At 34.6% G+C, this 25,611-nt stretch overlaps 1 protein-coding gene across 7 annotated transcripts in view; it reads left to right on the forward strand.

Moving 5' to 3' along the window:
• Nucleotides 1-25,611, forward strand: part of Dennd4a (DENN/MADD domain containing 4A) — a 128,070-nt gene that overhangs the window by 45,224 nt on the left and 57,235 nt on the right. For all 7 annotated transcript variants that reach the window (XM_005393707.2, XM_005393710.2, XM_005393709.2 and 4 more), the window contains 8 exons: nucleotides 6,848-6,917; nucleotides 8,847-9,016; nucleotides 10,100-10,338; nucleotides 14,054-14,120; nucleotides 15,852-15,910; nucleotides 17,933-18,077; nucleotides 18,353-18,528; nucleotides 22,820-22,920. In XM_005393707.2, the coding sequence (XP_005393764.1) occupies nucleotides 6,848-6,917; nucleotides 8,847-9,016; nucleotides 10,100-10,338; nucleotides 14,054-14,120; nucleotides 15,852-15,910; nucleotides 17,933-18,077; nucleotides 18,353-18,528; nucleotides 22,820-22,920 (1,027 nt within the window). The remainder of the gene's footprint in view (nucleotides 1-6,847; nucleotides 6,918-8,846; nucleotides 9,017-10,099; nucleotides 10,339-14,053; nucleotides 14,121-15,851; nucleotides 15,911-17,932; nucleotides 18,078-18,352; nucleotides 18,529-22,819; nucleotides 22,921-25,611) is intronic.

Below are 25,611 nucleotides of genomic sequence, written 5' to 3' on the forward strand. Positions count from 1 at the left end.
GAAAACGTGACATACTCCTGCTTCACTCTCCCAGGTGCTGCGATTATAGGCGGTACCACACCTGGCCAAATTCAGTCTCTTAATGCTAGAGCAGATAAGTACATTGTCCTATTATAATAATTTAAATTAATACTTCGCTAAGAACTACTTTGCACACATTTTACCATTTGTTAACTTTCCATGGGAAGTGGATTTTTAGAACTGTTTAACCTCTCTTAAACTAGTGATAAGAGATAAACTAAAAGTTTAGGAAAAGCTGAAAGAGGAAAACTGGGCTGTATTGATATGTGACTAGATTCAAGGCAAATTTTAGAAGTCTGACTCTATTTTTATTTTATTTTATTTTATTTTATTTTATTTTTTTCTTTTTGGTTTTTCTCCGGTACCGGGAACCGAACTCACGACCTTGCGCTTGCCAGGCAGGCGCTTTTTGCCACTGAGCTAAATCCCCAGCCCCAGTCTGACTCTATTTTTAACTCACTCAGTAAGAGCAGAGTGGATCTGTACTGTGTAGTGGTTACAATCATTATAGCCTAGTGATTCAGAGAACAAACTGTAGGCACTGTGTCTATGTATCAGCACTATCTCTGACACCTGGCTATGTGACTTTGGATAAGTTACTTAGACTCTCTCTGTCTTTGTTTCATGATTGTAAAATAAGGATAACAATAGCATGTACCTTATATTATTAGGATGATTAAATCAATTTAGGACCATGTTCCAGGGGATATATGCAAATATCTTGCAGGTGTTAGCTTGTTGTATATAAGTGTCAGTGTATCCTTCTGGTGGTTAGTGTGAGAGTGCATTGAGATGTTTCCTGTCTGGAAAACCTGCCATTTTAAGACTGTAGCAGTATTTCTTTAAATTGTTTAAACAGTTTAAAAAATAGATACTGACATCTGAATTGTATCCTAAGAGTTTATTGTAGGTGTGTGATGCCTAATTTTATGACAATATTTTACTGTTATATCTACTTATATGCAAAAATGTCCTATTCTTTTGTGCCATCCTTGACTATTATCTTGATTTGATGACTTGTTGGAGACATGCTAGAGGAAGAAGATCATGATAGTAAATAGTATTAAAAGGCTTTAGGTGACCGTGGTAGTAATGGCTAGAATAGTTCTTATTTTCTAGTCCTGGGGACTGAACTAAGGGCCTTGCACAGGATAGGCAAGTATTCAAACACTGAGTTTCTCTAAGCTTTTCTAGTCCTTTTTTTTTTTTTTCCCCCTTTTTGGAGACAGAATCTCCCTGAGTCTCCCAGGCTGTCCTGTAACTTTCCTTTTGCTTTAGCTTCCCAATAGCTAGAACTAAGAGCACACCTGGAAAACAGTGGATTTTGAACTTTTCCTTCACATGAGTCTAGATTAGCACAATATATTAGATTTGATCTGGTATTTCAGCAAGACTATACACAGATTTACAGATACTTGGCATTTTTCCCATTTGTGAGTTTTGCATTTATTTTGTGGATGTGTTCATTTTGATTGAAAGTAATGGACATTGTCATTAGAACCATTTCTAGATCTTAGTAATTAAGGTGTCCTAGCTGATTTTTTGCCATTGAAACTAAAACCAGAGTTTTTCTTTTCTTGTTTTCATCCTGAAACATTAGTCTACCTGTTGTTGCAGAATATGTATTCTCCACTGAAGAGGTATTTTAACACAGTATGATCATCATGGACTCCAGTTGAGTTTTCATCCCAGATACGTTCTGGACAAATTTCTTCACTCTTTGTGCCTCAGTTTCCTCATTCATGGAGTAGGGATTAAGTGGTATTTTATTTCATAAGATTTTTTGAAGGTTAAATGCAGTAGTATTTGAAAAGAATTAAGAATAATGTGTGGCACATAGTAAAAGGTTATGTAAATGTCAGCTGTTACTGTTTCTTTGGTTAACTCGGCTTAATCAGCCCCTTCTAGTCTCTTTAATGTCTGAGGAAGAGTTCTTTAAATTCTAGCATTGTCTAGTCTTTAAGCTTCTCTTGTGTTTTTTTCTTTTAAAGAAACATTGCAAAAAGAGAAACTTTTTAAATGGTTATTTTCTCATTCCTCTATCAAGTATCAGTCCTGAAAATTCCCTGATCTGAGCAGATGTCCTTTTTAAACAGTGTATTGTAGTATATTAACAATCTTGTTTCCACTGACTATAATTTTTAAAAGAACTTTCGATCTTTGGAGTAGATATAGTGTGACTCTATTTGAACTCTTTTAGAAAAGCCAAAGTAGACATGCAACCTAGGAAACTTACACTTTTAAAAATCTGTCTGTTGTATGTACAAGGAGTCAGGAAGTGATTGCCTTTAAAATCTTTTGCTGTGTGCAAAGACCCAACTGTATACAGTAGTATGTAGTCTTCTTTTGGTTTGGAGGACTAGGTAACTTGAAAGAAACTCTTCTACTAGGTTTCTAAATCAGAGCGTGAGAAAAAAGTCAATCAGTGGACACGAGGCAGTAGTGTGCTAGCTATCTACTCTTAACTTCATATGTGAATTTTTTTCCATCAAGCTGACTTTTACCTCAAAAACAAATCTTTCTCCTGGAATGGTGGCGCACACCTGTAATTGCAGCACTTGGGAGGCTGAGGCAGGAAGATGGCTATGAGTTTGAGGCCAGCCTGGACTACATAGTGAGTTCAAGACCAACCTGAACTACATAGCGAGACCCTCTCTCAAAAAACCAAAACCAACCAACCAAAATAAAAACCCAAAACAAAAACCAAATTTTCCCCACCCCTCCAATCCTCATTAAGCTTATTTTCAAAAATTACCAGTTTCTAAAGTAAAGACTAAGTCTTACATGATTTGGATTTTGACTTGATAGTATAATAGATAAACTGATAATATTTTAAAGCTGGATGAGGATTTAGGGTCATCATGTGATCCAAAGCTGTAAAATGTTGCAGTTAAAAGTATTTGGTCTAGGTGGATTAAGTTACTTCAATTTACATAGCTAATTATTGGCAAATTTGAAACTATTTCCTCAATGTTTTTACTATCTTTGAGATTTTTAAAAAATATTTTATACTAGTGAATTGTTTTACAACTTTCTAAGAATGTCAGCATTTGGTTTAGCAAGTTTATTTCTATTTTCACTATTATTTTTTTGAAACAAGGTCTCGCTATGTAGTTCAGGCTGGCCTTGAACTCATGACTGTTCTCTAGCCTCAGCCTCCTGAATGCTGGGATTACAGGCTTGTGCCACCATGCCCAACCAGCAAGTTTATTTATTTAGAAAAGAAGAATAGAATTGTTAACCATTTAATAGGGAGGGGGGAGTTTGTTTTTTACATGGTAAACCATAATGTAATACCTTATAAGTAAAAATTTTGAAGTATTTTTAGAACATTGACTCCTCCTAATTTCTTATTTACTGCATCTTGTATGAAAAAATTAGGACCCACCCTTCATAGTTCTGATATCCATGGTTCTTTTCCTACAAGCCCTATAACTCTTGCTATATTTCTTTTTTTTTTTTTTTTTTTTTTTTTTGTTTTTTTGGTTTTTCTCCGGTACCAGGAACCGAACTCACGACCTTGTGCTTGCCAGGCAAGCGCTTTTGCCGCTGAGCTAAATCCCCAGCCCCTCTTGCTATATTTCTAAGTCCCTGTTTTTTTCACTTTAGAGTATTACTTTGATTTTTATCATATCCAAATGATCATATAGTTCCCTTTTTATCATTGCAAAGGTTTTCATTGAATTTTTTTTCTTATTCTTATGAATTTAAAAATTGGGGATGGGATTTGACACTTTCCAGTAGACAGAAGTCTCACCTATAATATCCATGAAACTGTCAGGCTTTTTGTTTGTTTGCTCTTTGGTCAGATATTTGCAGATACCTAAACATTCTGTTTTCTGAATGCTATGTTGTTTAATAAGATAGATGTTTGAATATTATTCTCTCTCATCTAGATGACCACTTTATGCTTTTAGCTATTCAATTTGGATGACTAACATTTTTAATTTTAGGAGATGTTCTTTTCTTTTCTTTTCTTTTCTTTTCTTTTTTTTTTTTGGTTTTTCTCCGGTACCGGGAACCAAACTCACAACCTTGCGCTTGCCAGGAAGGCGCTTTGCCGCTGAGCTAAATCCCCAGCCCTGAGATGTTCTTTTCTTGATAAAAAAAAAATAATCTTACAGTGGTATCTCTTCTGATTGCTGTTCATGAGAGTTGTTTTGTTTTGTTTTGTTTTTGTTTTGTTTTGAGGGAGTAAATACTGGTGGTTGATCCCAGGGCTTCACACGAACTAGTCAAGTACTCTAGAAGTGAGCTATATCCTGAGCGCTGTTCATCAGATTTTTAAGAATTCATAATTGAGAACTTTGTTTTTGTGTGTGAGCTAAATATCAGAGAAACCAAAAAAAGAAACTTACTCATATTCAAATACTTGGCTTCTTACTTGAAAATTCTTAAGTGATTTATCTGTGTTCTCTGTAGATCTTACCTTTAAGTGAGTACTTGTCGATAGGCATAGTGGCGCACCCCTATAATCCCAGCACTCTGGAACCTGAGGCAGGAGGATTGCTGCGAGTTTAAGGCCAGTCTGAACTGTGTAGTAAAAGCCTGTCTCAAAAAGACAAAAGATAAAGTGACTACTTGTCACCTGTCCTTACCCACATGTGTAATTTATTACCATTCAGAAATGATTTTAATAAGTACAGTTCTCATTTAATTTATTAAAGGATTACATGAGAAGCAAAACGAGGGGGAAAAAAGCCTTCTGAATATTTAACTTAGGTATTAAGTGCAGACACTAAAGCTTATACTTTGAGACTTAAAGGTACCTCTTCAGTTTACTTGCTGTTTTTTTTCATTTTGGGTTTTGTTTTTTGAGACAGGGTTTTATTAAGTATTCCAGACTATCCTTAAACTCACTGTGTAGCCTGGGCTGGCCTTGAACTTGCAGCAATCTTCCTACCTCCTGAATGCTGGGATTACAGATGTTCATCACTGTGCCTGGCTGTAGTATGCTTAATCTTACACTCAAAGTATATTAGGAAGAACATTGAAAAGGGACATTTGACCAAAGGCCTAAGTCAATGAGAGAAGGCGCACAGGAAACAATGTAAAGGTCCCCACATCGATGTGTATTTCAGTATGTTTGAACCAAGACAGGCAGGCAAATCTGAGGTTACAGATTTGATCACAGACTGCAGAGATCAGATTATGTAGGACTCTGCTGTAAAGAGATGCAGTTTTGTTCCTATCTGATAGGAAGCTCTTTGAGAGAGACATGTCTGATTTACATCTTAATAGGTTCCCTCTGGCTGTGAAGAATAAAATATTGAGGGAAAAGACTGGAAGCTGAGAGTTTGGTTAGGAGGCTACAGCAGTAATCCCAGTGAAAAATGGTGAAGTGATCAGATTCAAGGTAGATTTTGAGTGTAGAGTTGACAGAATCTGTAGATTGTATATGAGTTGAAACAAAAAGAAAAGTAAATTGGCTCCTGAGTTTTGAGACTTGAGTAAATGACAGGGCCGTTTCCCAAGGTGGGAAATTACTGCGAGGAAGAGCAAGTGTGAGGAGGACCAGACTTCTGTTATGGTTTTCGTGAATATGAAGTTAAACAAAGATGTCCAGGTGGCAGAGTAGGCAGTTGGATGCAAGTCTGGGCTTAGTGGCAGTGTTGATGGGGTTTTGTAGCTGGGGCTAGAAATTTGAGATTCCTCAATGAGTGACTGCAACTGATTGTGCATCATTTAGAGAAAATAGAAGAGGCACATTTAATGACCTGAGGGCTAGGGATGTAGCTCAGCAACACAAGCGCCTGCCTGGCAAGTGCAAGGTCCTGAGTTTGATTCCTGGTAACAAAAAAAAAAAAAAAAAAAAACCCAAAACAAACATTTAATGACCTGGAAAAGAGAAACTGAAGAGTGGCCAGAGATTTGATGGGGAGGAACCAGGAGAGCATGGTGCCTCATAGTCAAGGAAATGATCGACAGGGAGTCATCAGTGGTACTAAAATCTGCTGAGAGGCTGAGTAAGATGAAGGATAGGAATCAACTATTAGAGCCGGCTCATCACAAAAATTGTTAAGGTATTTTTGCCCCCCAGTACTGGCATTTGAACCTAGAGCCTTTACACTGAACTACATCCCCAGCCCGTATTTTATTTTGAGAGAGGATCTTTTTTTTTGTTTTTTTGTTTTGTTTTGTTTTTTTTCCAGTACCGGGAATTAAACTCACAACCTTGCGCTTGCCAGGCAGGCGCTGTGCCGCTGAGCTAAATCCCCAGCCCCTTGAGAGAGGATCTTGCTAAGTCACTAAGTTGCCTGGGCTGGTCTTGAACTTGTCATCCTCCTATGTCAGCTTGGCAGAGTGCTGGGATTACAGGTGTGCATACCAAGTCTGGCTGTTAAGGCATTCTTTAATCCTGGTTTGGATTGGATTCAGAAAAGGGTAAAAAGTATGAAAATGGATATAAGAAATTACAACTCTTGAGTTTGGCATAACGGGCTTCAGAAAAAAATATGGCACTATCTGGAAGGGGCTTTAGCATCAAAAGGAAAGTGTACACATGAGTAAATATTTCCTAATTTATCATTTCTATTCACGGTTTGGACTTAGAATAAAATGAAAGTTGTCTTTGTTTTGTCTTAAAAAATAAACGTTTTCTATGTTGTTGCTGTTGCAAAGAGAAAACAATGTCAAATTTTACTTCTGAAAGAAAAGTGGGCAAAGATTCCAATAAAATACTGCAAAATAAAAGATCAAAAATAGCTAGTAGAGAAAATTCTGCTACTCCATCTTAGGTAATATATACTGGAGAGTTTAAGGAGTTTTTATTTTTATAAAGTTACTGCCTTTTAAAATTAAACATTATTTCTCTTTTTTAATTCAGTGGGGCTCTGCGGTATATTTATGTTACAAAAAATCAGTGGCGAAGACCAACACTATATCTTACAAAGCTGGTAAGTATAATCTCTCAGGGAATACTTTATATATAAAAAATAGAGGATTTAGTAAAGAAACAAACCTGACTATGATATATTAGTATTATCCAGCCCAGTTCCTTTGATTCTCAATTTTGTCTTCATATATGATTTGCTTCCTGGATGGATAATTAATTTGAAAAAGGGGTAGTTTTTTAAAAAGCATTATTTTTATTTATTTATTCATTTATTTATTTTTTGCTTTTTTGAGATGAGGTATTGCCATGTAGCTCAGGCCAGCCTTAGTTTTAAATAATAACTAATAAGTAGATGCTATTTCTCTTCAACTTTTTGAGTTAGTAGAAAGCATGGAAAAAAGATATTTTTCTTTAAATTAATATTTCTTTAATATTAACATTAAATTTAGTCAGATTTATAGTTCAATATTATTTTCTATAATATTGAAAAATGTTTTAAATTAATTTACAATTTTATGATGCATAATTAAAATACTCAATTTCTCGATAACCTCAAAATATCAAACATTGATTTTATTCATAAGACAGCTGATTCAGTTTTTTAAAAAAAATAACATTAAAAAAACTAATGTCCTTAACTTCCTCTTCTCACTTTAGTTTCCTAGTACTCATAATTCATCACTATTTGTGTACGTAACTTACAGCTTTACTTGTTACTGCGTGACCTGAGAGTAGTGCATAGTTAACTGTAGATCTTTCTGGCTAGCAGATAGAGAATTTTAATACTGCCTTGAGCTAAGCATAGTGATACACAGTTGTATTCCCGTCTACTTAGGAGGCCGAGGCAAGAGAATTACAAATTTGAAGCCCTACTCTGTGATCTAGTGGTACCTTATTTCAAAAAACAAATAGGACTGGAAATGTAGCTCATTGGTAGAACACCCTTGGGTTTATCCTCAATATCTTACACACATACCCCAAAATAAAACCTGCCTTGCACCTTAGTTCATCTCAGAGGAGAAAAAGTCAGAAAGATAGTAGTAGTAGAACTAACCATTCTGTTCCCAGTTTATTGTTTAGTGTCTGTGGCCCTGTACAGTAATAGTTTCTACTTACTCTTAAGGCCTTCAAGGTCAGAGAGCCTATTTTTTGTTTCTGGTCTCACAAAACTCAATACCAGGCCCTGCTCCTAGGATGTGTTCAACAGAAGATACCTGTACCAATTTTTTTCTTTCTTCTTCTTTTCTTTGTTTTTGTTTAGTTGTTTGAGACATGGTCTCACTGTGTAGCTCAGACCGGCCTTGAACTCACTGTGTAACCCCAAGGTGGCCTCGAACTCCCAGTGACCTTCATGCCTCAGCCGTCCAAGTGCTAGGATTGCAGGGTTCTGCCACCACACTCAGCTGGACTGTTTTCAAGACTCATTTATCTGACATGAAATAACAGATCACTTGAGACTCCCATCATATAATCTGGGGTTATTTGGAAACTGCGTTTGTGTTAATACTGTTGTGAAGACATTTTAAATATGTGACTCTGCTGGTTTAATGAATAATTTCCTGTTTTTTGCCCTGGAGCTTACAAATATACAGTATATATTTTACTGTATAAAGACCTTGGAGGGAAAAGTTACTGAGAGCTGATGAAGTGGATATATGCAAATAACCATATTAAAATGTTTTAAAAATATACTTTAAGATAGTATGACCATAAACTGAAGTTTTAGGAGTGTATGTGTGTGTTCTTAGAAAATTCTCTGTGCCTTCTTAGCCTTAACCTAGCCTTTGGCTGAAACTTGATAAATATTAAGCAGTTAATACTAATAATTATGTTTGATTAAAATCTATATGAATCCTACTAAATTCAAAATTATTTGATGAGCATATTTACAATGTTTGGCTTTCCAAATGTGTGAAATAATAAAGCATCTTATTCAAATTATGATCACCTAAATTCAAGAGATGATCAGCCTGATATCATTGTTTTACAGGTCTAATTTGCAGATATCCTCAAGAAGATTATGAATCATTCTCACTACCAGAATCTGTTCCCCTGTTTTGTTTACCAATGGGTGCAACTATTGAATGTTGGCCACCAAATAGCAAATACCCTCTGCCTGTATTTTCTACATTTGTGTTAACTGGAGCCTCAGCTGAAAAGGTACTATTATTTCAACAAATGGTATCTACAGATTTCTTGTGTATTTCAACTTTCAACTTATATATAACCCAAACAACAGTAGAAAAAAATGATTGCTTAAATTGAATCCATTATACATACTTCTTCCATTTGGTTTAAATAATTACATCTAGAGACATAAGAGGAGAGAATTTTCATTTTGACCCATCCTCCCAAATACTTTTTCTGTGAATACCGTGAAAGATTACTTTCATCATCAAATGACTCGTCATTAGTTTATTTACTATTATAAAGAGAAGCTTTGAAAGTAATACACAAGACACTATTAAAGACATATAAATAACATTATTAAATATTTAAATAAATATTAAATCATAATTAAATATGATTTAGAATTCGACATTTTTTGTGGTGGTGCTGCAGATTGAATCCAGGGCCTTCCTGGAAGGGACCTTGGAAGTGATACCTGTAACATTCTCATTTTATACATTGGGAATTGAAGTCTAGAGAAATTCAGTGAATTGCCAAAGGTTGGAATTTGTATTGCCTTATCTAAAATTCTCTCTCTCTTTCTAGCAAATAATTTTCAGCCATTTTCTTACAGAGAATATTGGTACAGTTGCTTTTACTCTTTATTTTTAAAATGCAGTTTAGGGCCGGGTATATAGCTCAGTGGTGCAGTGCCTGCCTGGCTAGCACGAGGTCATGAATTTGATTCCTGGTCCTAGATAGATAGATAGATAGATAGATAGATAGACAGACAGACAGACAGATACAAAAAAATGCAGTTTAAGAGCTAAGGATATAGGTCAGAGGTAGAGTTCTTGCGTACCATATGTGAGGCCCTGGCTTTGATCCCCAACATCACATACATAGAAGAAAAGCAATTTAATTAAAATACCTTTTATTGAGCAATGTGGACACATGAGCATATTACTGTCTAGTTTTTAAGTGCATCAAGAGAGCAAGAGTGATTTCTGTTGACCACTGTGTTTCTAGTCCCTAGCATTTTGCCTGCCTCATAGCAAGCATCTACTGAATGTTTAACTGATTTTGAGTAAATGATACAAAGTATATTTATTAAATATATTACTTGTTTTGCAGGTCTATGGTGCTGCTATTCAGTTTTTTGAACCATATCCTGAGGAGAATCTCACAGAAAAACAGAGACTTCTTTTAGGCTTATCATTGGCAGACGGGAAGTCTGATAGTTCCAAAACAATTCACACTAACAAATGCATCTGTCTTCTTTCTCACTGGCCTTTTTTTGATGCTTTCAGGAAGTTTCTGACTTTTCTGTATCGTTATTCCATCTCTGGACCTCATGTCCTTCCAATTGAGAAGTAAGTAAGAAGTTTCTTTGTTTAAAATTTGTCAGACCTTTCCATTATGTGGTACATTTATACTAATAATTGAGTAAATTTCTTATGGAAATTTAATTTCTTAATTATTTGAAAAAAGTTCAGTTATTTCACTTGTGATATCTTTATTCAAGTAATGTTTTATTATTTTAATTTTTTAAAATAATTTTATTTATAACAGTGATATAAACATTTTGACATATTTTAATTTTTTTTGGAGACAGGGTCTCACTGTGTAATTCAGCCTGGCCTTGAACTCACTACATAGCCCAGGCTGGCCTCAAACTCATGATCATTCTCCTGGCTCAGCCTCCTGAATGCTGGAATTACAGGCGTGTGCCACCACACCTGGCTCTTGATTTATTTGAAATGAATTGTTTTGAATAAATGTTTAGAGGCTTTTAAAGTGTTATTTTGAAGTTTAGAGACCTAGTCTGGAGGAATGTTGGAATACCCTTCTCCCCAGCCAGTACTCGGGATTAAAACCAGGTCCTTTGTACAAAGCCCCAGCTTCCCCTCTTCATTTTTTATTTTGAGACAGGGTCTAAATAGCTAAATTGCACACATGGGATTCATACTTGTGATACTCCTACCTCAGTCTCCCAGTGTGCTGGGATTAGAGTCGTGCACCATCATTCCTGGCTGAAATGTAACTAAATTTGTAATTCTTAGGTATAATTTGTGTTTATTATGAACCTTTAAAAATAAAGTTGATATCCACCAAAATAAAACAAAAAAGTGTTTCATACAGTAGGATCTAATGTGAATGGTATAAAAATACTTCCATTGTCTGACTGCTGTCTTAAGAGGCCCTTGGCTTCTTGTTGAGTTCTGTTATTTTGTACCATCTGTTACCTAAGCTCTTTTGTGTCCTGTTTCAGAATTTTCTGACTAGTGACAGATGTAAAGTAAGAGAATTACCATAAGTGCATCAGTGTACAGTATTTTAATTTTCCTTACTCCTTTCTTTCAACTCATCTTAGTATTCTAAAATACTTCTTAAACTTTTTGGCCTCAGGATCCCTTTATAATCTTAAAAGTGACTCACAAGAGGTCTTCTTATATGTTATATCTATCAATATTTACTATAGTAGAAACTAAAACTTAGAACTTTAAAATTATTTACTTTTATAATTCATTTAAAAATGAATTTATTAGATACAGTATTAATATAAACATCTTTTTTGGAAAAAAATCTTTTCAAAACAAGTGAAAAGAATAGCATTTTTTACATTTTTGCAAGTCTCAGATGCTGAACTTAATTGAACGCAGCTGGGTTCTTATTTATGGTTCTGCATTCAATCTGTTGCAGTAGTTGTGTGACTGAGTATACGAAGAAAATCTGGTCTCACACAGATGTAGGTGGAAGAGGGAGATTTTTTTTTTTTTTTTTTTTTTTTTTGGTTTTTCTCCGGTACCAGGAACCGAGCTCACGACCTTGCGCTTGCCAGGCAGGCGCTTTTGCCGCTGAGCTAAACCCCCAGCCCCAAGAGGGAGACATTTTAATTGTGACTTTTTTGACACTACACTAAAGCTTGACAAGTGGTAATTTCTTACAGGTTATTTGCAATATAGATCTGAAATTTTATTAATAAGCTTTCTTTCTGTGTTACATTAAAATCATTTGGTCTGTTTAACTTTTTGTGTGGAACTTTTACTCATGCATGATTTTCTAGCATTGTTCATTGGTTAGTTGGAAAATACTTGTTCGCTGAGTTAAGTACTTCCAAATGTAGACGTATGTCATCATCAGTAAAGAATGGCCACATTTGTTAGTATCATCATGTGTCTCATCAGAAAAGTTTTTGAGTATTGGGAAGTTAACCAGGTTCATGATGGCAAAATTCTTAGTTTTCATTTGAAAGTTTGAATTAATCATGCGTAGTAATTATTGCAGGTTATTTTCTATGAAGCATCAGGCTCATTTGTTCATTTTCAAAACATGGAAAATATCTTCTGAACACCCAGTGCGATATAACTTTAATTTCTCAGTCATTGTGGAAGCAAAAATGGCATTCTGTGGGGGGAAAATACCAGGTCATTCACTCACAACTCAGTTAAGTGCTTTTCCACAGTCAAGACAGCCGTCATACTAATACGTCCAAAGGAAATGCTTTATGCACACTTCCCTTCGTATCACACAGAATATTTTTTAAATGTATACCACAGAATCAAGATTTAATAAGATTAATATTTACTGCTTCAGAGACATTCTTAAGTGAACTGACACTTCTTTTACTGTGAGTGTATAGTACTAAAGAATACATCAACTTCTAGTACAGTTTGGTGCCGCTGCCTTGTTTCTCAGTAAGGTGCCGGCAGTTTTACCCACAGTGATTTTGGACCACCCATGCAGCTGTCAGCGTAGTGAAAAAGGCGCATGGTGTCTTAATACCATCATGGAAATAGTTTTGACCTTGTAGATCCTCCGTGAACGGGTCTTGGAAGTGTTTAGTGGTCTGTGGGTCACACTTTGATTTCTGCTACTCTGTCTACTTCAGATAATTTAGGCAGATGTGTGTCTTGTGCTATTCATTCCCCCTTTTCTTCCCCCAGATTGTGAATACCTTAATGGTAGACACTGGTACCTTCATGCCTTTGTTGTACATTTCTTCCCATATCCAGCAGTATCTTGTAAATAGTAAGACATGTTTGTAAAATTAATAAATTTCTCTTCTGGCTTTATCGAGTTGAAATGATCTCATTTCTAAAAATGAGATGATTTTGAAATAATGTTTAAAGGAAAAACAACATAGAAAGAGAACAGTTTATTCCTAGAAACAGACAAAAAGATTTTTTTTTTTTTTTGAGACAGGGTCTCTCTATACAGTTCAGGCTGGCCTTAAACTCACTTTGTAGCCCAGGCTGGTCTTGAACTTGCAAGGATCCTCCTGCCTCAACCTCCAGAGTGCTGGGATTACAGGTGTGCCATCACCATGCCTGGCTTATGAAAAGATTTTTTTTTACTATGGTTGCATTTTTTCTCATCTCTAGTGTTCATATAAAACCCATTAATTTAATGTGTTTTGTTTCGTTTTGTTTTGTAAGTGGAGATTGAACCCAGGGCCTTTGTCTTGAACTGTAGCCCCTCCCTTTCCTTTTTATTTTGAGATAGGGTCGCACTAAGTTCCCTAGGGGCTCAAACTTAGGAACCTGCTGCCCCAGCCTCCTGGAGTATTGGGATTTTAGATACACAGCCATGTCCAGCTTGATCTAGCTTTTTATCCATTTTAATCTGGGAAAAATTATAAAATCAGTAATGGCATTTTAAACCTGTTAATAGAAAGTTTATTATTCATCATTTTGAAGCATTTCACTCTTATTGTTCTAGGGCATGTTCAATGTTTGTATCACTTCCAAAATATGAGCAATTGACTTAAGAATGAATTCTTTTGGTAATGTTCAAATCACTGATACGTTACATACTGTGTTGTATGTTTTATATTACCTGCGTAGAGAGGGAAAAGTTCAAGTGGCTTTTGAGACATCAATAACATAAACATTGAATGTGAGCAGCTATTAACATGAGGACAAAACTTTAATGGGCAAATGATTTTTGGAGTTTATTTGTTTTCATATTATTAAGATTTTACTTATAGAGGGCTTTTTACTCAACTTGGATTTCTGATGATATATTAACCGTTATAGTATATGATTTCACTTTGGAATCAATGGGATTTTGTGGTTTTTTTTCAAGGCATATTTCTCATTTTATGCATAAAGTTCCTTTTCCATCTCCTCAGAGACCACGGATTTTAGTTCAGGTAAGACTTTCTTACTATGAGAAATATATGAACTATTAATGGCTCAGTCAAAATGTAACATAAAAATAACAATTTTAAGTGGAGAAAAATCTAATGAGATTTAAAGAGAACCAGATGCTATTTTATTTTGGGAGTTTCGGCCCCTAATGTTTTAACTCTTTCCTAGACAGCCAATGTTTTTTCTTGAGAGAATGGGTTAAAAAGTTAAAGTAGGTAGAAGTAGATATTTTGAATTCACAGAATGGGACAAAATGGTATTTGCAAGTTTGTGTGTAGCTTTGGCAGTCATTCACTGAGTGAAATATATTAGAATGGACATGAGGAAAAGTTGTATATGTTTACATATATTGCATGAAGGAAGGAAAGTCCATCTCTGATATGATGAAGTTTAAAATGAAAATAAATTATTTTCATTTTTTAACATTAAGCAAACTTTTATTGATGTGAAGTATACATTTTATTTGTTTGTGTGGTGCTGGGGATCGACTGTAGGGCCTTGTGCATGCAAGGCAAGAGCTGTGCCACTGAGCCACATCCCCAGCCCCTATAAATTACTTTCTGCATGTCTTCCTACCTAATTGCATTTTTTCTCTTTTGTTTATATTTATTTGTACTCTTGATAAGTTGTCTGCTTAATCATTTGTGAAGTGATTTATATAAAGAAAATATTTCGGGGGCTGGGGATTTAGCTCAGTGGCACAGCGCCTGCCTGGCAAGCTCAAGGTCGTGAGTTCGATTCCCGGTACCTGGGGGGGGGCGGTGCGGTGGGGGACAACAACAAAAAACCTATTTCAATGTATTCTCACTATATATCCTTTACTATGTTTATTGCTGTCCTTAGTGTATATCATTTAATAGTTAAACTCAGTTGGCAAATATTTCTAAATATGTGGCATTTTTTTTTTGCCTATTCTTTTTTTTGGTACTGGGAATTGAACTCAGGGCTTTGCACTTGCCAGGCAGGTGTTGTGCCACTGAGCCACCTCCCTGACTCAAATTTGTGGAATTCTGCATGAATTTGAAAATGTAGTTAAAATTAGTTACAAATTAGATTGATAGAAGTGAAATGTCTAGAAAATACCATTCTGATGACCTTTGTAATCAGTCATCTGCATATCCTTGTGTTATCCTTGTCTTACCTGTTGGTATTTAGTGCCGGAATATATATTGCACACTCTGAGTACATAGAGAAGATTTATTTTATAGCAGAACATGGCAAACTTTTTCTGTTATGGACCTTATACTAAATATTTCAGTCTTTGCAGATCATCCAGTCTTTTTTGTAACTGCTGAGCTCTGCTGTTACAGCACCAAATCAGCTAGATAATACATAAGGAATGAGTATGGCTATACTCCAATAAGAAGTGTTTGCAAGACAGGCAGCATGTGGATTTGCACTGTAGGCAGTAAGTTTGCTGATCCTGAGTTTATGCTATTAAACGAATAATTTAGTTTTTTAATGTAAATTTGTAAAAATGGCTTAGAGAACAGTTGAGGGCAGAAGAAAAGAAATAGAGTTCAGATTACAAAGATATAGAAGGGGTCAAAAGTCAAGATATATTTTCCATTATCTTGACGTGTTACTAACTTTTTATACTGGTAGACTAGGAAGCTGCATGGACATTACTATTATCTGAATGTATTTACCATAAGGTGGTATTCTTAATATTTGTCTTAATAAAAATATTTTAAAATAAAATTAATCTTTATGCTTTATTTTGAATCTTCCAGTTATCACCACATGATAATCTGATTCTCAGTCAGCCTGTTTCTTCACCTCTTCCACTGAGGCAAGTAAAACTTCGTTTCTGTTTATATTCCTCTAGATGTAGTGTGAACTCAAGTAACATTGAAATATATTCTCTTCCCTAGCTAAAATTTCAAATGTCAGTGAAAATGCTCCTCATTCAACTGTTTCTTAGTTATTTTTATTTAGTGATTACCTACAGTTTTTGAAGAAAAAAGAAAAAATATTATAGCAGTATTTGATACTTTGTGTGTGCTTATCATCTAGCACTTACTATTACATAAATGGGCATATATCTGTAGATTATGAAAAGAGTTTTTTTAGCTTTAATTACCCTCTGAAGAACATTTAAGAACAAGTTTAAATTTAATGTAAAATGAGAAAAATAGTTATAATTATTAAATAGAACAGAGCAGTGTATTTCCTAATTTAAATATTTCACAGATTGTTTTCACTGTAGTATCATTTCTTGAAATTTAATTAGCTATGTAATTTTTCTGACAGAAATAATTGCAGTGTGATTAAGCTGTTATGCAGCACATAGCTAAGAGAGACCAGCTGCCATCTTCGACGTTAATTTTGTAAGAATTGCAGATTATTTCATCACTAGCTGTCAGCTCAGAGTGACCAGTATTTTTTTAACCTTTGAGCTGAAAACAAACTAGAAACATTGATTATAAATGATTCTAACTCGCCCCCAAGGACTTCATTTAGGTAACAACTTTATTGAGCTGATTCCACATTTCATATAATTCATTCAATTAAAATGTAAAATCCAGTGGTGATATTTACAGTTTTATAATATCACTGTTATAAATTTGGAAGCATTTCATTACCCTAAAAACACCCTGAATCCTTCAGTTAACTTCATTGTTTTCATCTTCATACACATGCATGCACACTCACCCTTTGTAGGCCTAGGCAACCATTTATCTGCTTTCTTGCTGTATAGATTTGCCTGGTTTGGCCCTTTCATGTAAATGGAATCAAGCTATGTGTGGCTTTCGTATTCCTGGCTTCTTTTACTTAGTGTCTCCAAGATTCATCCATGATGTAGCATGTACCATTACTTCTGTTTATTGCTAATGTTCTATTATATGGATACACTATATTTATCCATTCATCAATTGGGAGATTTCAACATTTTGGCTACTGTCATTAATGCTGCTATGTACACACAGAAGTTTTTTGTGGACATAGATTTTCATTTCCCTTAGAAAATGTTATTAGCTATGTTTTATCTAATCAAGTAAAGCCAGTTAGTTAGCATTTAGGCAAAATATTATTTGATTTACTGAATTACATTACCAACCCAGTATTTTGTTACCATATAGAATATCTAAGTTTATTGTTTTATTAATTTGCTTTGTATGCATACCTTATCACTTTGTAGCTCTTGATTTTCTATCTCTAATATTATTACAGTAGTAATGATTGTTTATAAATCTAGATTTTTTTGTGGTACTCAGGATTGGACCCAGGGAATGGTGAGCTACGTTGTCAGTCCTTGTTTTTTAAGACAGGATCTCACTAAATTGTGTGAGCAGACCTTAAACTTGCAGTCTTTGTGTTTCAGCTTCCCAAGTGGATGGGATTAGGGTGTGTCACTATGCCCAACTCATAAATCCAAATTTTAATATATGTATTTACCTTAAGGGACATAGGCCTGTAAGTCATAGTTTTTCTGAGAATTACAGCAGAAGATGTGCTTTGTTCAAAAAATTTACATTAAAGAATTTGCTTTCAACTAAAGCATCCTTTTTATTTAATTCTTTGCACATTTAGATACTGTCTACCTAATAAATCTTTTTATATAAAATGAAGCAGATGGCTTTTCATTTTCCATATTGAATACTGTTCAGAAGAATGAATGATTCTGAAACCTTATTAACTTCATTATCTTCATAGTATGTTTTTGATGCTGTGTTTGCTCTGCATAAGGGCAGCGATCATTTAAAGTATATAGTACAGATCACACCTCAGTCGTGAACTTTAATCTTGTTACTTTAGATGTTAGTTGTTTAGACTTTTATTTTTAAATTACACATTTTTGTTTGATTGACAGTGGTGGCAAGTTTTCAACACTACTTCAGAATCTAGGTCCTGAAAATGCTGTGACACTACTGGTATTTGCAGTAACAGAACATAAAATTCTCATCCATTCCTTACGGCCTTCTGTACTTACTAGTGTGACAGAGGCACTAGTGTCTGTGAGTATCATCATTTCTGCTTAGCAATCGATTTAGTTCAAACTTCATGTAACTTAAAACTATTAAAATGTCAATTTCAGAGAGTAATGAATTTTTTTGTTATTGAAGCAGTTTTAATTTCCTTACCTTTCAGTTATAATTATTTAATTTATTAACAAGCATTAATCTTTGAGTAGTAATAGTTAAAAGAGAATTTTTACGTGTGTAATTTTTTTGTAATAAATTATTCTTCACTATCAAAAGGTAAATATTGTCCCACCCTTTGTTTATCCAAGATGATTTTCCCTTTCCACTGGCCGTGCCCGTATGTTCCTCTCTGCCCACTGGCTTTAGCAGATGTCTTGAGTGCACCATGTCCATTCATAGTGGGGATCGACTCGAGATACTTTGATCTCTATGACCCTCCACCAGATGTCAGTTGTGTTGACTTAGATACCAACACCATTTCTCAGTAAGTACATTTCAGTGATTCTACAGCTACTCAATACAACTTTAGAGTGGATACAATTGTGTGCTTTATGATTGCTAAGTAGGATTCTTTTGAGGGATATTTTTTCTTTGTATCTGGAGTTATTGCCATCTTTCTAGCAGCTCTTACTATGTTTCAGTGGCATAGATGGAGGATATTAGAAAAGGTTTTTGGGAAGGCAAGTATGCCTTTAATCCTCAGGCTTTAAATATTTAAGAAACATTATAATCGTGCTTACTTAGAACCCTATCAGAAGGGAAACTGAAGGTAGAAACAAGAGTTTATTTCCCCTTTTGTTATATGCATGTGAATAAAATCTCAAATTCAATTAAAGCCCTATTCCTTGATTATTTTAATCTTATTTCAGATTCTTATAATATTGTCACAAATGTACATCACAGAAAAAATAATGCAGTATTTTAGAACTTTAAAATAAACTTTAAATTAAACATAATCTGTTACCTTATAATCTAGAAATGTAAGGATTCTAGTAGGTTTCCTGTCTTCTTACTGGAATATTTAAATTGTAACTGTTGGTCTATATTCTTACAGATTTTTAAAAATAATTTGTTTCTTTTTATCCCATATTTTCCGTTTGGCTGTACTTAAGCTATTCAGGGAAGGAGAATTTGCTGTAACAACATGCACCCACAGGGCATACTTAAAATAACTGATTTAGTCTTAACTGTAAAGCCTAAAAGCAAGTATAGCTTTTCCCCCTAAATAAGTAGATGTGAAATAGTTTTTCCTCATCTGTTAATCTGTCTGTCTTGATACTAGGGATTTTTTTTTTTTTTTGGTTTTTCTCCGGTACCGGGAACCGAACTCATGACCTTGTGCTTGCCAGGCAGGCGCTTTGCCACTGAGCTAAATCCCCAGCCCCTGATACTAGGGATTGAACCCATGGCTTCACACATGGTAAGCGTGTGTGGTACCACTGAGCTATACTCCCAGCCCCTCCATTTTTAAATAATAGCTTTCCATTTTAAAGCATTCAACTTAATTCCAAAATTTTAGGTTAATTCTCAGTCATTATCATGTGTCAAAACTTCAAGTGAAAAAACTATTAGAAAAATTTCGAAAACATTAATATTATATTACAAAGCATCTATACAATGGAGAAAATTTTTATTCATAGAAGGATTAACCAAGAAAATATGGAGTGTATTTGCTACATAAAAGCCATTTTATTAAATTGGGATATAGTCTTTACCAGTGACATTTCACTTACTAGGAATATTTAATTCTTTTAAATATTAAAGTAATAGATATTTATTAGTTGTTAAATGTTATGTGATACTATATTTTATAAAAGTGAAGTTAAGGGTGGTAAATAAATATATACTATGTTTATTATAGTAGTAAATTGCATTTTCCTGTGTGGTTCTTTCTCTGAACTTGTTAAAAGAACTTTTTCTTCCTGCTTAACTCTTATTTTTCTAATTTTGATTGCTAATGAATTTAAAAATCAAGCAAAAATGAGTTTCCCCTCATATTCTTGTTTCTTAATATTATCACTCTTTTAAACATGGTAGGACTACTCGTGAACTAACGGCATTCTTCTGGGAAAAAACTCAAATAATAGAATTTTTAGTTTCCTTTTCTCTTTTTATCTTAGCTACATACTATACAGAGTATATTCTGCATATCAAGAGGTATCTGAAAATGGGAGAAATTAGTATCTATTATGTACCAGACATAAAGTTGCATTTATAGCTTAGGTTATCCTGTTTTTTCTCTGTACTAAGGAACGTAGTTTTTATTAATTCCTCTGACAGATAAAGAAACCAAAGCTTGTATTTTAAGGAATTTATCAGAGCTTCTGTCAGAACTGGGTTTTGAAGTTACCATTGTCTGACTGTACAACCAAATCTTCTCCCACTAATTATTGGGTCATTGTGTAATAGTATTGGTAAAGGGAAACAAGCATGAATGAAAATGTAGATGGTTATTGTACATGGAAACTAAGGTACTAGATAAAACTGTCCCACCCAACCACATTTTGCAGTGACAATATAAATGGCAAGAGGTGGAAAGTACGTGAGTCGATGACAGTAACTGTGTGTATTAATCACGTTGTACTAACGTATATCTTATTTATATCACAAATATATCTCAAGTGCTTCCCTTGCTAGTGACTGGGAATAAAACGGCAAATCAGATATACTCCTTTCTCATAAATTGCTTCATGATCTACTCTAGCATGCAGATGTGCATTCAGTGAACTCTATAACACAGTGGGAATGCTGTTTACAGCATCTACCAAGACAGTGGTATAAAAGCTGTTTCTACCTTGTGCTCTCACAGTAACAGGGTTCCATCCTCTTGGTCACATTATAAATGAGATAGCATTTTCACAGCGGGACATTCACCAGTTGCTCTTGGTCTGTCTTAATTTTTATTCTCACTTATAGAACTATAGAATAAATTCCAGGGAAATTACTCTTTTTTGGCTCAAACTTACCTATCCATTCTTTTCTTTGTTTAGTTTTCAAAGTGATAGTTGTTCTTTTTGTTCTAGGGCAGTTTAGGGAACATTAAAGAAGAAGAAGAAACGGAAAAGCTCAGCCAAATTCCACTACTGCTCACCTGTGCTAAATTTGGTGGTTAGAACTTGAGTAAATTAGTCAGAATGGCTTTTCTTCTCATTTTCTGTACATTTTTCTAAAATAAGTATTCATTGCTTTTAAAATAGAAAAAAAAATCTAATAGACAAGAAGTGGACCCAACAAAGCAATAGTTAAGTTCAAAAGTTTTATAACACTTTATGGACTTTTCTTCCTCTACACTTCTTCACTACAGCTGTGTTGTAGTGTCAGTGATAGAGGAAATTATCAGAGCCTGTCCTAGAAACACAATACCACTTTCTAGCAGCTATCTTCTTTTAAAGTTACAAAAGTAAGCTGAGGATATAGCTCAGTGGCACAGCACCTGCCTGGCAGGTGCAAGGTCATGAGTTCGATTCCTGTACCAAAAAAAAAGTTGCAGAAGTATTTCTAAATGTTATCCTTTAGTTAAGTAATTTAGCCTCACAGATTATTTCTTTCCTGAAAGAGGCAAAAATAATTTTTCTATTTCTAGGAAACTATGTAAGTACACCAAAATATTTTTATCTCTATGGATCATAACTTCATTGAAAGTTTTCTACAGTGCTTTTACTTACAATATATAAAAATAATCTTATATTAAGATTTTCCCAATATTGTGTCTAAACAATGTTAAAGATTAAAATTAATTTTCACCACATTAAGCTATTTTTAATTAGGAAAATGGTTTAATAGTAGAGACAGAAGTGGGGAGGAAAAAAACAACAAAAAAGTATCATAATATTGAGAGCTTGGCAGGACCCTGATCTTCTAAAATGAAAGTATGGCAAAGGCTTAAATTAAAGAGACTGATATGATTTTGGGGTCCAGAAAGATCAGAACTCTCTTGGAGTTAGGCAAAAACTTCTCTGGATTGCCGTATATATTGGGTTTCAGCCAAGTTCGTGGGGTGGGGGGCACGAGAGGAAAAGTGAAGGGAATAGCTGAGGGAAAGGCCAGAAACTGAGCAAGGCCTTGTGAAACAAAGGATCGAGGACATTCTAAGCAGTAAATCTTGTTAATTGAGAGAACTGCTTTTATCTCTCAGGTTGGCAGTTATTGCTGTGATGTTATCTTGTCTTCAGAACACTTTGGTCAGCAGTTTAACCCTGGTCCTCAACACCACACAGTAATATACCACACAATACAAAAATAAGTTTGACTGTTTCAACTGTATACTTATGTTCACAATGAGGACAGAAGAAACAGAAAAAACTTTGCTCTAAACACCAAAAAGGCAAATCTCTAAAGCTTAACTAATACATTGATCTACTTAAATTGACTATTTCTAAATTCTAATTACTTTATTGTGTAACTGCACAATACAGAATAAAAAGAGAAACTTACCATTGTATTTTAAGACAAAATTCTAATGTTAGATACAAGCACAGGGAAAAAAAGAAATCTTGTAATTAGCATGATTCCAGTGCAAGTATAAGATATTCAATACCAACATAATAATTTATGCCATATTTAATAGAAGGTTCTACCTTTACATAAGTTAATTTAAAATTATTCAGCATCCCAGTTTACCCCAATAGTATTTTCTTCATTAGCTAAAGTATTCTTTACATGTTTTATTTTTTGGTTCAATGTGTTTTCTGTTTCCCCTTTTTAAAATTTAGCATATATATATTTTGCCTCAAAGTCTATATAACAAATATATTGTCATTGTCATTTAATCTCAGAACTGGTGACAAGAAGAATGTAGCCTGGAAGATTCTTCCAAAGAAGCCATGTAAAAATCTGATGAACACACTGAATAATTTGCACCAGCAGCTTGCTAAATGTAAGTGGATAGGTTAAAGGGGTAGAATTTGATGAGAAGGAGACCCGTCCTACTTACAAAAGAATTTAGCTAAAGGAAAGCATTTACAATCTTTAAGGCAAGTGAACATTAAAGCAAAATTTGTTAGAAGCTAAATGGGAGATTGCAAAATATATATTTTACATCAGGCAGACTCTTAAGACCCAGCTTAGAATAATAAAATTCAGAAGTATATCAAGGTGGTTGTTTTGCTTAATTCTATCATTATTGAAATAACATGGAAAATGTAAAAGGTTTCATTTGTATATTTTCATTGTACATACTATATAAAGTTAGTTTTGAAAATCTAAGTCAAGTGATTTGAACTATGTTAGAAAAGGGTGACGATTTCAGTGGGGTGAGAGCTGCTCAGGTTTTTTACCTAGTACTTCAAACAGTTTGAAGGTAAGTTTGTCAAAAGCATGAGTGAAATTAATCAAAATGAAAATTGATTAGGATACAAAATATTCAGGAAAAATTATATAAAAATATATCTTGATAGCAATCTAGAATTACTAATAGGAACAATTAAGCCTTTATTTCTTTATTTGATTCTCTTGGTAGAAAAACTGTGGCTCATTCAGAATCTATAATCCAGTTCTCTTTCTTCCCTGGGAACTTCATTGTGCACTACATCCCAGCCCTTCTTAATTTTTAAAATTTTGAGACAGGGTATCACTTACTCACTCATGCTTGGTTCAAACTTTCAATCCGTTTGCCTCAGCCTCCAAGAGTGCTGGGAATACAGGTGTGTACCACCATGTCCAGCTAATCTAATCTAATACAGTATTTATTTTTGTGACACATGGTCAGTAGTGATGTAGCAGTCTGTGAGGTTCTCATTTGTTACTGAAACGTAAGCATAGAAAGTAGCATACACCTTTGAGGGTTCAACATATTTACAGTACCATTGGGATGGAAAAAGACAGTATTTACAAAGTAAATTTGATAACAAGTAGATAACTCCACAGCAGCTCAAAAATATTGGGATGTTTTTGGTTATGCACAACTGTAATCCCAGCTACTGGGGAGGCTAAGGTAAGAGGATTGCATCTTTGAGGCCAGCCTGGAAAACTGAGTAAGATCCTATCTCAAACTTTTTTAAAAGGCCGGGGATGCCACTCAGTAGTCAGCACTTACCTATCATATGGAAGGCCCTGGATTCAGTGCCCAGTTAAAAGAAAGGGGGGAAAAAAAAAAAGAAAAAAGAAGGGCCAGAGATATAGCTCAGTGGCATTAGCGCCTGCTTGGCAAGCACAAGGTCCTGAGTTCAGTTCCCGGTACCAAAAACAAAAAAAGTATTGAGATATGAAAAAAATGACACCAATATAACAAGATTTATTTTATGGAACAAATAAATTACATACATTTAGATTTAGTAAGCTAACTGCTTTCTAAAAGTTCTTGTAGGGCCGGGAATATAGCATGGTGGAATCACATCTGCCTGGCAAGCACGAGGTCCCAAGTTCAATTCCCAGTACTGGAATTGAATGAATGGATGGATGGATGGATGAATGCTCTTGTACTTTTGAAAAACTGACAAGTCCAGCAGCTATTGTAGCACCATTTAAGTATTACTAAAAGCAATGAAGTGCCCCATTCAGCTCTAGCAGAGGGCAGAATCTTAAAGCATAAACTATAGACTCTTCAATAATGTAGTATTAAAAAATATATATTTATAGTACTAGTATTTGAATGTTGCATTAGTTTGTATCTCAGAGCACTTTCACGTACATTCTTCTCTTACAGTTACAAGTATGAGAATAAGTATGAGAATAAGCTGAGGAAAATGCAGTAGCTTGTCACAGCTCATAGTTAACAGGGATGATGCCAGGATTAAAACATAGGTGTTCTGGTTCCAAAGCCCATGTTCTTTATAGTCTCTTAAACAATGAAAATTGTCAAACTCTCTAAGACAATTAATTGTTCCTCATACTTTAAAAAAATCCTTAAATTTTTTAGCAGTCACAAGACTATCTGATCCTTTGAGAGTAGATGTCACCTCTGAATAGGATGTATTTCAAATCTCTTCAGTATCCCTTTTTCAAAAGCAATTCTTCACTTTTCCTTCATCTTTTTGATCTTTTTTTTTTTTTAAAGTAATACTAGAATGCTGGGGATTAAACTCAGAGCCTTTGCACTGTGCCACATCTTGAACCCCAACTGCCTTTTAATTTTGAGACAGGACCTTGCCAGGTTGCCCAGGATAGGCTTAAACTTGTGATCTCCTATCTCAACCTCCTAGAGTTCTAAGATTTTAGGCATGTGCTCTCATATTTGGCTATTTCTTGATACTTTTAAAGAAATAGAATTACTATTATAGAATGATCCATGATGGGAGTTTGAGAATCCTCCTGGTAGATACTTGTCATGCATGTTTGGCAGGAGTGGATACAGAAGGGATGATGTATTCCTCTCATTGCTTCCTTATCAGGTGCCCATTTCAGTTTATCCCATTATTGATGAAGATACCCCTTTGATTACTTCATTAAAATGCTAGCTTACCAGGCTTCTCTCTTGTAAAGTTATGCGTTTATTACCTACTGGCTTTAGCATTAAATTGTCCAGGAAAAAAGGGAGTTGTTTTTATATCTTAATCTCTGTGTGTTTATCCTGCAGCCATTTATATGTTACTAAAAGTGGTGGGGCAGAGGGCTGGTGCCTTAACCCTGT

Source organism: Chinchilla lanigera, unplaced genomic scaffold (genome assembly GCF_000276665.1).
Source record: "Chinchilla lanigera isolate Chin_1 unplaced genomic scaffold, ChiLan1.0 scaffold00049, whole genome shotgun sequence".
NCBI classification, from domain to species: Eukaryota; Metazoa; Chordata; class Mammalia; order Rodentia; family Chinchillidae; genus Chinchilla; species Chinchilla lanigera.